Source organism: Anneissia japonica, unplaced genomic scaffold (assembly GCF_011630105.1).
Source record: "Anneissia japonica isolate Jap-2015-1 unplaced genomic scaffold, ASM1163010v1 scaffold997_len2565447_cov190, whole genome shotgun sequence".
NCBI lineage: Eukaryota > Metazoa > Echinodermata > Crinoidea > Comatulida > Comatulidae > Anneissia > Anneissia japonica.
The window spans coordinates 895,278-908,792 of record NW_022696369.1 but is presented as its reverse complement, the minus strand read 5'-3'; the positions used below and the strand labels follow the sequence as shown (position 1 = coordinate 908,792).

Genomic DNA, 13,515 nt, shown 5'->3' with positions numbered 1-13,515 from the left:
TGGATTACAGGCTGAGTTCCCCATCGCTAGCCAAGTTGACATTGAAAAGAACCAACCAGGCCACTGACAGTTGCCAGACACCTGACATAACATGCCGCATATGTGTGGAGCCCATAAGAGTGTATACGATCCCATGACAAGTAGGAGGATACGGACCCCTCGCATTTCACGCAATTTTACAATTCGTCGTTGCATAAAAAGACGTTCTTGTGCGTACACGCGTTTTCGCTGAATATGAGCAACGTGTAAAATATTATAGTAACAGTAACACATTATTAGAAATGCCGGACAGAAGCTCAAAATCAAGGTGAAGAATGTATAGGAAGGACTTTCTGCCCAGTCCACGGTGCAGATGTATTCTGTCTCATAGTACCTATAGAACGACCAATTTGTTAACGGCAGCAAGGCTATCAGAATCGATTGTGCCCAGGTCCACGTCAAAAGTAGAGCCACACGCTGCGGCGTGATGTAGTTTTTGTATCGCAGTGGTCGACAAATAGCATAATATCTATCTATAGATATGCAAGACAGTGTTGTCATGCTTGTTATACATAAGACCGAGTTAAAAATCCCGTTAAAATTACAGAACATGTCTCTAAAAAGCCATTCATTGGCAATGCAGTTAGCTAGTTCAAATGGCATTAGAAGTACACCGACCAAAAAATCGGATACGGCGAGGTTTGCGATAAAAACTGAGGTAATTGTCTGTAACGTTTTCGTACAGTAAATCAATAAAAGTACTATAAAGTTTCCTATAATCGTTATCAGCATGATAGTAGCAATAAAGACTGATAGGAAAATCGCTGCTTCTTTGTTTCTTGTACTGTCTGCTGTATTATTGGACTCGAACGATTTATATATTTTTGCTTGGATAGCGTCAGCTTCAAACACAGTTCCAAACGAATCACCATTAATCCTAAAACATTCGCTCACATTACTGGTATTGATTGCTTCCCCCTGATGAGATAAACAGCGAAAGTATAGTAGGCCTAACATTGTTGATTATAATTCTATAAATCAATAAATATGTCGAAATGAATGTTCTTAATTCGTATCCAAACCGTTTCAGCTGTCAACAGCTCCCACGCTATGCTCTGTAAAATGTATGTAGGCCTACACGACAGGCCTTTAACATGAACACTCTCGCCACTATTTTTTCTAAACAATTGCCGAGTGATAGGCCTAATTAATGTATAATGACAAACTATGATAACACACGTGGTTTATTACTGAGCCACCTCACTGTTTGTTAAACACTTAGTAACTATACTAAATTTTTTATTAATCATCAGTTTTGTCAGCCGTTTCCAGGATTGGTCGCTATGCAAAAGCGTCTACTGTGTTTTGGAAATTAGAGCAAAGCTAAAATCAAGCAATTAGCAATACTATTATAGATATAAAGTCTGCCATAAAATAACGACAACCTTTGAATCATTAGAAGGCTTGTGTATGAAGGGACCATATAAGTTATTAACTTTCAGTGATAGGCCTATACATATCCAACAAAAAGTAGTATTTGAGTTGCAGACTATTTACTGCAAAAACACCTTAAATTGATTAATAACCTAAAGAAACAGGAGAACTGTGTGTAAATGAAACTTTCCGCGAAGTCCTGTCCCTTGGATACTGTTGCTAAGGTACCCGGCAGTCTACTACGTATCGTATGTAACACGTGGTTTTATAGGACAACACGTGCATGTTGGGCAGGCAAATTCTGGCCTCCTTCTGATTTCAACACCGCAGAGTTCCATTAGAGTACTTCCATTAGTTTGGGTAGATTTTTTTTCTCATTCCAGTTTCTCAATCAATCAATCAATCAATCAATCAATCAATCAATCAATCAATCAATCAATCAATCAATCAATCAATCAATCAATCATCCAATCAATCAATCAATCAATCAATCGTTAATCAATTCATCATAAATGAAGTAATCAATTAATTAATCACATCGTTAATCAATCAATCTATCAATCAGTAGGTCAATCAATCGCTTAAGTACAGGCCAATTTCGGCATCACCTTTCTGTCTTATATATATATATATATATATATATATATATATATAATATTAAAATTCGTACAGTATTATTAATATAATTCTCATTATCATTAGTAATTCTTACTAATATTGGCATTTCAATGGTCTCACTAGGTCTTCAGCAGAAATCAAAATATTTTTATTCGACTACACTATTTTAATGTGTTTATTTTAACTTAATTATTTTTAACAATTTCACTGTTAATGGGGCGCTGTAATGAGTAATGTTTGCATAGATAAACAAGAATACTAGTAAGCTTCTATTAGATGAACTGGCCATTGTATATACTGTATATTATAATATAAACGCAAAGTATTATATAAACGGTCGCTGCCATATATTAGTACATTGCATCATGATAATTTCTGTTGTTAAAATCAGGGAACAGTGAATTCACTGTTTCCTGTTTAAAATTAACCCCCTTGACCTAATAAGCAGCGGCTTATTCATGTTATCTATGGTACACGATGGTTTTCTATCAACAACCCTGTAAGGCTTATTCCTACTACACAAACATTTACAAAGATACAAATGCACGTCGGAGTAATCTGTGATATGTTAATCAGATAATATCCTAAGCTATCACAATGTGATTTGTATTTACAATCTTTTATGGGATATGTTTTATGGATGACATACCAATTAAAATTTGATAAGTTTATTCGGTAAATAAAAATTGGATCCATAGGTCTTGACAAAGGGTTCGTTATGACATACCACAACGAAAGTATCAAGTGGTACTAGGACTGGTCCGTGCTTAGAAGAAGAAAACACAATTTTTCGTATATCTAGATTTGTTTTGCCAGGTATGAACAATTTTATTTCTATGCACCCATCAGTCAGAACATAGAATTGTCTTGTTATAATTCTAAAGCTAGCCTTATGATAATGCTATTTGCGTGCGATTTGCTCCATCGCCTATAAGTTGCTTTTGCTTAAACTAAGCCTTCGGGAGTACAATTATTTTCAATCGTGAGAAAAATCTGACATTTTCCAGGATTTGAATCTAGTGCATTGGGATTAGAATACAAGTATCTTAACCATCAACATCAGCTTTTCTCCAAACATGACTCACAGGCTCAAATGATAATGATATAATATAAATGATAAAATATATTATTATTCATAATATTTTTATTAATATTAATATGTATTATTATTGTTATTATATAATAACAACAATATTATTAATGTTATAAATATTGATATTATTAGGATACTTATTATTACTGTCCATAATAATTAAATTATAGGGCGCTTTATTTAAAACATATTTCATTATTATTATTATTATTATTCATTAATCATGGATGAAAATATTATTATTATTATTACTACTACTACTAAGCCTATAATCTTCATAGCCATAAGTGTCTTCAATTAACCTCGATAAATTCAATTCCGCCGATATAGACAGTGTTTGTGCATCTTTTATTGTATTATACTTCTTCATATAATATTATAGTATTTACCGGTATATTATTATTGATATTATTATGATAATTAATACTATTGTTAGTAATAATCATTATATTATTATTATTATTATTATTATTATTATTATTATTATTATTATTATTATACTAGGACTGGTCCGTGCTTAGAAGAAGAAAACACAATTTTTCGTATATCTAGATTTGTTTTGCCAGGTATGAACAATTTTATTTCTATGCACCCATCAGTCAGAACATAGAATTGTCTTGTTATAATTCTAAAGCTAGCCTTATGATAATGCTATTTGCGTGCGATTTGCTCCATCGCCTATAAGTTGCTTTTGCTTAAACTAAGCCTTCGGGAGTACAATTATTTTCAATCGTGAGAAAAATCTGACATTTTCCAGGATTTGAATCTAGTGCATTGGGATTAGAATACAAGTATCTTAACCATCAACATCAGCTTTTCTCCAAACATGACTCACAGGCTCAAATGATAATGATATAATATAAATGATAAAATATATTATTATTCATAATATTTTTATTAATATTAATATGTATTATTATTGTTATTATATAATAACAACAATATTATTAATGTTATAAATATTGATATTATTAGGATACTTATTATTACTGTCCATAATAATTAAATTATAGGGCGCTTTATTTAAAACATTTTATTATTATTATTCATTAATTATGGATAAAAATATTATTATTATTACTACTACTACTAAGCCTATTCCTATAATCTTCATAGCCATAAGTGTCTTCAATTAACCTCGATAAATTCAATTCCGCCGATATAGACAGTGTTTGTGCATCTTTTATTGTATTATACTTCTTCATATAATATTATAGTATTTACCGGTATATTATTATTGATATTATTATGATAATTAATACTATTGTTAGTAATAATCATTATATTATTATTAATATTATTATTATTATTATTATTATTATTGTTGTCATATTATTATTATTATTATTATTATTATTATTATTATTATTATTATTATTATTATTACCATCATTATCATTATTATTACCACCAGGCCTATTGCTATTATCTGCATATCCTAAAGTGTCTTTACTTAACCTCGATAAATTCAATTCAATCGACATAGAAGGTATATGTGCGTCTTTTAAATTTTGTTATAGGGGTTTAGTAGGCCTATACTTTCATTAGTTTACGCTTCTTCTCTATTCTCTCAATTCCCTAGGGCTAAACTGAAAGTATGGACACGTACAACATTCAGCATATTCGCTTAATTTGTTTGGGCATTCTGATTGTTTTGTATTGTGACGCGTTTACCCCAGATGAGAAGTGTGCACTTCCATTCCCTATTTTGTTCCAGGGTCACACGCCACATACACATATTTCAATCTCGGAGGAGGCTTTAGCACTGGCAACGTTGGGCTACGCTCAAGATAACAAGAAACAATCTACAAGAGAATTAAAATTTAATATAAACAATACTGATATAAGTAAACTCGTATCGCAAGTTAGAAACGAAATTACGTTCTCAAACGCTGAAGTAGACTCTAGTTATGATACAGCTTATCTTCCCGCGGCCCACTATGACGATGAGAAGTTCGTGGAAGCTAATTCTCTTCTGATAGATCTTAAAGAAGCTATAACCACTTCAATTTTTGATGGAGATTATAAATACGCAAGATATCTTACTGGAAAATACCTACACACTTTGCAGGATTTTTACAGCCATTCCAATTGGGTAGAGTTAAACAACACTGAATCGAACAGATATCTTGGTGTTTTTGGAAAGTCGGTTGGTAATGTCGCAAGTCCGAATGAAGCCACATGCCAAACATGCACACTGGACCGATCGTTTGCATTGAATTGCAAAGAAAATATATTAACAAGTGTTATACAAAAGAATATGTTAACAAGTGGTTACTATTCAGCTCAGAGGGATAACAATGGAAAAGAAGTTACCAAGAATATTCCAAATGGTACAAATCCCGATTGGACATACCTTTTTCTCAAATATTTATTTTCATATATATATATATATATATATATATATATATATATATATAAATATATAGGCCTATTGCTTTTTGTTGCTTATCAAATTTGTATCTCTACTGAGACCAAGCCATTTTTTCCACAGCATGGTTGTGTATGAGTATTTTGCCTTTTAATCTATATATAAATAAATATGTATATATGCATCATAAATCAGAATAGGCCTATTATATAGGATATATACGGTGCTGATTTGCCACAAATTATATTAGAAAATTACAGTTAACGAGTACTGTTGGTCACAGACCTTTATCGTTAATCGTTCTGGCCAACACGACTACAGTCTCTTTAGGCCATGGCCACCGGCCCATAGAGAACGTAAAATCATACACAATTAAAAGAGGACAGACTTCCTTAGAAGGTTCAGGATCGGTATTTATTTGCAGAACCATGGCCCAAAATCTGTCTTAGTCAGGAGCCTTAAATCTGCATAATCATGACAATCGAAAGATGCGTATGGAATGAAGTAGTGCTTGATTTTGATAATATAATAATTACCATTAACGGGCTATTTCATAGGTAAATGTTACTATGGTGGATCAAAGGAGAGAGACCTGACCGCTAATCTATTTGGTGGAATCAATAAAGACTCGAACAACGAGGATCTTTCCCCACACTATTACCTCCACGACAAAGCTGCCGCCATAGCAACTGATGCCAGCTACGAATTTCTAAATGGTTTACGATTTACAGTCGGAGATGACCAATTCGGTCGCTTTCTAAAAATTGGACACTGCTCGTCGTTTGGATTTGTTTTCGCCGTTGATGGCAACGCAGCTAAACGGATCATAGGCAATGTACGTCAGGTTTTAAGTAATCTTAAAAGGAAGAACACCTCGCCAACAAAATACATATGTCTAGCAGCTGGTCTTCCTTGTAAGTAATTTAAAATAGCACAGTAAATAAACTATTTTCATTGTTTTAATTGAAGATTCATGCAGTTTGTTACGGTACTTATTTTATGACGGTAGGTCGCTAGGAAGTTTTAATCGTATAATATGACCCATCTAACATGAACCATCTCATGTGACTTGCGCCACCTAATTGCAATAATATTATTCGATGGTAAAGATTGTTAATATTATTGAGTTCACCTCGAATGGCGGTTATGACAATCAAATTCAAAAGTACAATATATTTTAAGATACTATAATGATAAAGTATTCACCACATGTTATAAATTTTTGAAATAGTAACATCATTACAATTGTATTCTATAGATGACAAAGAAGCTATAACAAGTGACCAAGATGTATTTCAAATGCACTTAAATCAGGTTGAAAAAAGTCTCATTGGCACATACTGGAAAACAGCTGACAGTTTTATCAATTTAAATGATGACATAATAGAAAATGCAATACGTCATAGCGACACAGATTCGCCGTTGTTCATTTTTACTAGCAGTTCTGTAAATGATATAACTCTTCGTATACAATCACTTGCCATTCATTGGAATGTAAAGGTAGGCCTATGTAACGTACACTCGTCGTTGCTATACATAATAAATTCTTCGGAGTTTGTTTCTTACTCTCCTCTAGTTAACTAGTCTCATCTAATTTCATATGTTATTTTTCTACCTTTCTTTAATTTTGTAATATTATTTACAGTCGATTGTTATTTATTTTGTTTGTTAAATTTTCCCCTTTTTTTGTTTTTGTTTGTACGAACGCACCAATTGATATTGAATGCCACCGATTCAAAGGTTTATGTTCAAATAAATAAATAAATAAATAAATAAATAGTCGTTAATAGGACAAAATCAGAATTGAATTGTGTGTCCCTTACCAAACTCCCAATAACTGGGTCCTGTCAGGTTCGTCAGTAATGGATACATTACACAGACATGAACAACGAAAAAGGAAGATTTGATATATTCGCTATCGTTCTCGCACAAATAAAATACCCCCATACCCACCCCTGGGTCGGCCCTTAGGCCCTCAGATAACGCCGCGCGCTAAAGTTACACCCATAAATAATTAGCCCCCCCCCCAGTCGAACATCTCGAACATCTTAGGCCCCCCTCCCCACCATAAATTATATCCTAGAGCCGCCACTGCTCCAATACAAAATAATACTGTACATGGAATATAGAACAGTAGGTATTAGGCATATATCTAAGATATTTGAATTCCCATTGATAAAGTCAAAAAAGGTTCAGATTGAAATATATCATGTTCCTTCTATACCCAATAGTTTAATGTAGATCTATATATCGCAATAGGCCTAGAATTAGATATTATGATGTAAATCACAATTATAATTTCTTTGGATCTCGTTAAAGCTATACTTTTTATTAACGGATCACAATGCTACATTTGATGAGAATTTACTCAAAAAGGCCCGTTCTACTGGTGGTGACGTTATAGACATCAACAAAGTTGACGTCACCTACTTAGTACAGACAATGGAGGCAGAAGTGCTAAAACAACTGGTATGTAGATTATGTGTACAGGCCTATTAAAACTTAAATTATAGGTAATAATTCAGTAACATTTTATTCATCAAAAAGTTTTGTTTTTTTTTTAAATAGGAAAGTTTTTCATTTTCTTACCACAAAGAACCAGCTGAAATTATTTCAATAATTAGAATCATACTACATCTGTGGGAAAGAAATTGAAATGATTCTGAAATGCATATGAATTTCTCACAGGTGAAATGGAAATCCACTTCTCGGTATTCCTAATATATATATATATATATACACATATAGTATATATGTCTGTGTTCACTAGTAGGCTATATTATGAAGACCTGAGTGGGTTTCTTGATCTGCCAGAATATTTGATGATGTAATAAAACCTACACCTTTAATGAGTCTGAGAAAGTAATGTTCTTATATGCTGCAGGTAACAGTTGTATACGATGAGATCGATCAACCGCCGACTATTGATGGCAATCCTCATCTTATTCCTATTGATGACACATTGAGCAATGTGTTCGTCGAAATTGCAGGAAACTACAAGAGTTTGAATTTCACCGACAGTTCAGGTTAGCAGCTGGTTCTTCATCAGTCCTATATCCTGTCAGTTATTCCAAAACGTTTTAGGTCGTTTAGCTCATTCACAATGTTGAATAGATTAGAATCATCGAATTACAAGCATTTTTATGTGTGACGATGATATGAAACGAACTATTACATGTACTATAAGTGACATTAACGAAGAACGTGTCTCCTTAACACCTGTGTATACATTCGTTGAGAATTCAAATCCGAATAATGCAACTCATGCTTTACACTCTTTCGCAAGCCTATTGTTCAACAAATAACAGAGACCAATAGGTACACCCTCTTCTTAAGCAATTAACGACATGACTGGATCTTCGAAAAGATACTTTATTTATAAATAAAACAGAATATGATGTAGAGATATTCTAAACAGTCTTGGGGTAATGCTATAAATGATACTTTATACAATTTGAACGTTAAAGAAGAGAATCTGTGAGTGTGAAAGAAGTTGCCCCAATCAAGATATATCGAATACCATGATCAGATACCTATAAGATACACCCACTTCTGTGTTTATTTTTAACAGGATGGATCTCGAATAGATACTAATTTTATATAGTGGGAAACCAAAAAAACTTGGGGTTTTTTTTAAAAACCTGAACATTATTTCCCGGCAATATCTATTTATAATAAATTCGGCATATAAAGAAAACATTCAACACATCCTTGTATATACAATATAAATAAAAATATTAAAATATTAAATATTGTATCATAGGTAATTATAGGATGCTTACCGAATCCCCTGGAAGTTCGAATAACTCGAGATTTTTTCGTTTTCCCACCAATGAACCTGGAATATGGATATTAACTGTCAGCTCAAATGAAAAGTACAGTGTTCGAGTTAAGGGTTGGAGCAAAGTTGACGTAACGTATTCTCTACATTATCTGGTGTATAAAAGTCGTCACCCAGTGTTACATCGAATAAATGGAAAACCTACAGTGGGTAGGTACTAGATTGTATTAATCTCTCGAATTTTTGGTTTTATGAAAATAACAATGACTATGATGGTTGCCGTTGCTAGAAATGATGCTATTTTATTCTGAGACCCTGACAGGGGCTGTAGGTGGTCACAAGTGGAATGTACATCCATGCCTGTGTGATCCTTCCGTTTTAATTTTTTAAACTCATTTTCATGTTCTTATTTTAAATCTTTTTCTACCAAGGTAGTGACTATTTCATGGCGGTTTTTGTCGGTGGTATAAGCGTTGGAGCACACTGCAGTTCAGCTTCTGTTGACATTATAGACATTTCCGGAAGAACAATTCACATGTTCAACGCGTCCATTGATTCAATTAATACAAACTTGACAATACCTGTTAAATTTAATTTCGGTGAGTATCGTCTACGAATTACTTGTATTGACTTGTCCGGCCATATACTGCAAAGAATTGCTTCTAGAGCAATTCAGACCACGAGCAGTAAATTAGGCCTTACAAAGACGCCATCAACGACACTCATCAAGTCCGGTGAAGTGACGAAGATAAGTTTCAACCTACAAAACCTTGGAGAAAGGAGTATATTTGAAGTATTTGCAGATGATGACGATGGCTATGTCACTGAATGGAGGCCGCATTAGTAAGTTTGAAAAATTAGTGTATTTTAAAACAAGAAAATCAATAATAATTTGCTAACCAAATATATGCAAATATTAAAAAAGAAATGAATGAATTAAACTCTATTACATAAATGGGTCCCGCAGTTTTTGACCAATTTGGGTTTTGAAATAGCTAATATAGTATTATATAGATACTATTGTAATATGCGCTTAATAAATATACAGCCATTACCATTTATTACCATATAGTATTTAACCATCTGTTGCTAAATATGATCTATTTTATATATATATATATATATATATATATATATATATATATATTTTTCATTTGTGTTTCACGTGTGTTCCGACAGAATAATAGAAAATAATGAAACAACTTCAGTAGTAGACTTTAAGAACACTGATTTATTATAAACTCGGATATTTCTGCCACTCCTGTGGCCTTCATCAGCGAGAATGAGGAAAACATCATGAATCAATATAATATAAAACTGTACAATGATTGGTCTATTTATCTATGCATACTGAGTATCTACAATAATAAAGAACCAAATGTGTTAATTGCAGAGACTAGTCAAATAAACTATCCATTGTATTGGCCAGCACAACACATGTCTCTTATACACATCTAGATGTGTATAAGAGACAGCCAACATGGAGAAAAATGCACAAGACCTAATAATATAACGTATGCTAGGCCTGTGAATATACCTAGAATAATGAATGAAGCAATGCAGTAATATAATAATAATAATAATAATAATAATAATAATAATAGTAATGATAAAAATAATAGTAATAATAATAATAATAATAATAATAATAATAATAATAATAATATATATATATATATATATAATTACTATTACTCTATTATATTATAATAATTATTATTTGTTATTATCCTTATCATTATCAACATTATCATTATCATCATTATGCTTGCAGTTTAAGTTTAGGCAGACACAGAACTTCAAGTGGTGAAGTTACTCTGCGTATACCCAATGACGCAATACCAGGCAAGCGGATATTAATCGTCATTTCAGTGTCCAGTGGAAATGACAATGTAACCCATAATTCGATTGTATTCACATCCTCAGTCAAAATGAAGGTGAGGGGAATTGCTGCTTTGCTATCAAATAACCACAGATAGGGTTTATTAACCTTCATTCAGACAATAACTTATTTTGTTTGTTTGATTAGCTGTTACATTGAAATTAAATTGTAATGAATTAGTCACACTATAAAAATAATCCATTACTTATTCCGCGATACCCATTTTTTCCTGGAGTATTTGAGTTTAATTTTTTTGTTATGGGTTTTAGTCCAAATTTTGGACAAAGGACCTATGTTTACGACATAGTACAGAAATTATGTACTCTATACGGTACTAAATTAATTTCAATGTGATTTTTTCCTATAATTAAGCATTTTTCTTATCAGATACTAGACCACTTTCCTCCTTCCTGTACGGTCAACATGAAGCCCAATAACTGTAGCAGCAACGATAATTGCAGTTTATTATCTTGGTCTGCTGAAGGTACAATTCTGGACAGTGGCATCGGCATTCAGCGAATAGAGAAAATCATTGGTGAGGGCGCTCTAACACTAGCAAACTTTTCAGGAGGAGATGATGTAGATGAAGTCCACTGGAATTATACAAGCAATTGTTGTAGCTTAAATCTAAATTTAGCAATGTTTGATCTAGCTGGAAATTACGCCGAATGTGACTTGGCCTCTGCTTCAGAATTCAATGACTCTCTGTATCCACATGGTGTAAAGCTAGTCAGTCCGGGCCTATCGATATGCATTATTGTTATTCTGATTTCCGGAGTCACGATCCTTATTATTCTTTGGGTTCGAAGTCATTTTGTTAAACAGCGCTACAGAAATGTTTCACAGTATAGCGACAATGACTCTACCGACTTTACAGATACACAAGTGTGACTTCAATTAAAATGTATTACTTGATGTCAGGACAGCGAACCTTCATGAATAAGCATTCTCATCATCATCATCATCATCATCATCATCATTATCATCATCATCATCATCATCAACATCATCAACATTATCATCATCGTTCTCATTTTCATCATCAAAATCATTATTATCCCTGTTTCTGACTTTCACCCACCACCACCATTGAAATATGGTGATCATCATCATAATCGTCATCATGTTAGTAACCATCTTCAATTTATCATTATAATTATTCCCATCATCATTATCACTGTTCGGATACACCTAATATTATATTGTAGCAGCAAATGAGTTGTATAGACTTTTTTTTATATTGGTTTGTTTTATACCGGTATACATTGTTGAATTACTTTTCATATGAAATTAATTAACATAGGCCTATTAGCTAAGGTTTACATGATTAAAGGTCTTCGACTAAATTAAAAAAAGGTTGTTCATTGAAACAATAAAATAATTTTACGTCGAAAATACTGTTATGTATTTTTCACCGAACTGAATTCATCAAAGGTTACGGCATATGTATTAAGGAAATATTGTCTCCAGGACTGTATGAGGTGAAATGTTTCACAGTATAGCGACAATTGGCGTATTCGTTTGGTCCTTTTCCGAGGAGCTCGGAGTGTGCTCGTTAAAAAACAGCGAGTAGTTCGAGCCGCTCTTGTGAGGAGTTCGTGCTGCTCGTGCGACCAGTCGAATACGACATGTGCAGTTTGAGTTGAAGAGCTGCTCAAAACAGACCAGTCGAATACGTCTAATGACTACTGACTTTAAAGCCCCATTCCCGGCAAAATTTTAGTTTTTAAGAAAAATCTAATTTTTGTATAATGTTATAAAGATTTATAAATATAATACGGAATTGGTAGTTTAACTGAATTTAGACATTCCTAAGGATAAAAAAAATGTAAAATAAGACTGAAATTTGATTTTTTTGTGTTCCACACAAAAAATAAATGCGGATGAATTTTTCATTTTGATTTTGCGATAGGTCGTAAGAAGAAATATCGTAGGCGCCGAAAACATTAGCCTATCCAGCGCTGCTAGGCTAGGCCTAGCCTTACCTCGATTTAGGTTCTGTTATCACACATAAAAACGGCCGACATGATATTTTCCTTTGCTAGTATTGACACTTGAAATATAATATTTCATAGGAATTATTTCAAATTTGTTAAAAAACTGATTCTGACTGAGATTTTGACATTAAACAAACATATCTCAGCTTTAATCGAACGACCGCATTGTGCGAGATACGAAGTACAAAAATTAATCTCATTAGAGAGGGCGCACTTTATTGACTGTATAAAAGTATACATAAAAGCGAGAGTATTCCATTGGATGCGATCTACAACCTCTGAATTTGCCTAGTAACGATGAATTCGTCGAGAAAATGGTAATATTTTATGAGAAATAGTCTGTATTTCTCTTTTTTTAAA

General features: G+C 32.8%; 1 protein-coding gene across 2 annotated transcripts; it reads left to right on the top strand.

Annotated features, from left to right (window-relative positions):
• The first annotated feature begins 2,711 nt into the window (after positions 1-2,711).
• Positions 2,712-12,955, top strand: LOC117101961 (von Willebrand factor A domain-containing protein 7-like). 2 transcript variants are annotated; one of them, XM_033242095.1, is made up of 10 exons: positions 2,712-2,847; positions 4,707-5,457; positions 6,053-6,409; positions 6,754-6,995; positions 7,815-7,964; positions 8,380-8,521; positions 9,259-9,486; positions 9,708-10,119; positions 11,051-11,213; positions 11,546-12,955. In XM_033242095.1, the coding sequence occupies exons 2-10, from the start codon at positions 4,722-4,724 to the stop codon at positions 12,047-12,049; spliced, it is 2,934 nt and encodes a 977-aa protein (XP_033097986.1). In that variant the 5' UTR covers positions 2,712-2,847; positions 4,707-4,721; the 3' UTR covers positions 12,050-12,955. The 2 variants fall into 2 exon arrangements, with proteins under 2 accessions (XP_033097986.1, XP_033097984.1); XM_033242093.1 differs by lacking the exon at positions 2,712-2,847 and adding an exon at positions 3,623-3,690.
• The last annotated feature ends 560 nt before the right edge of the window (positions 12,956-13,515 follow it).

Bases quoted from the DNA above. Each gene is read 5' to 3' on its own strand.
- LOC117101961 (XM_033242095.1), top strand. From the start codon at position 4,722: ATGGACACGTACAACATTCAGCATATTCGCTTAATTTGTTTGGGCATT. The intron at 10,120-11,050 runs GTAAGTTTGAAA...TTATGCTTGCAG, and splicing joins ACTGAATGGAGGCCGCATTA to TTTAAGTTTAGGCAGACACA. The intron at 11,214-11,545 runs GTGAGGGGAATT...TTTTCTTATCAG, and splicing joins CATCCTCAGTCAAAATGAAG to ATACTAGACCACTTTCCTCC.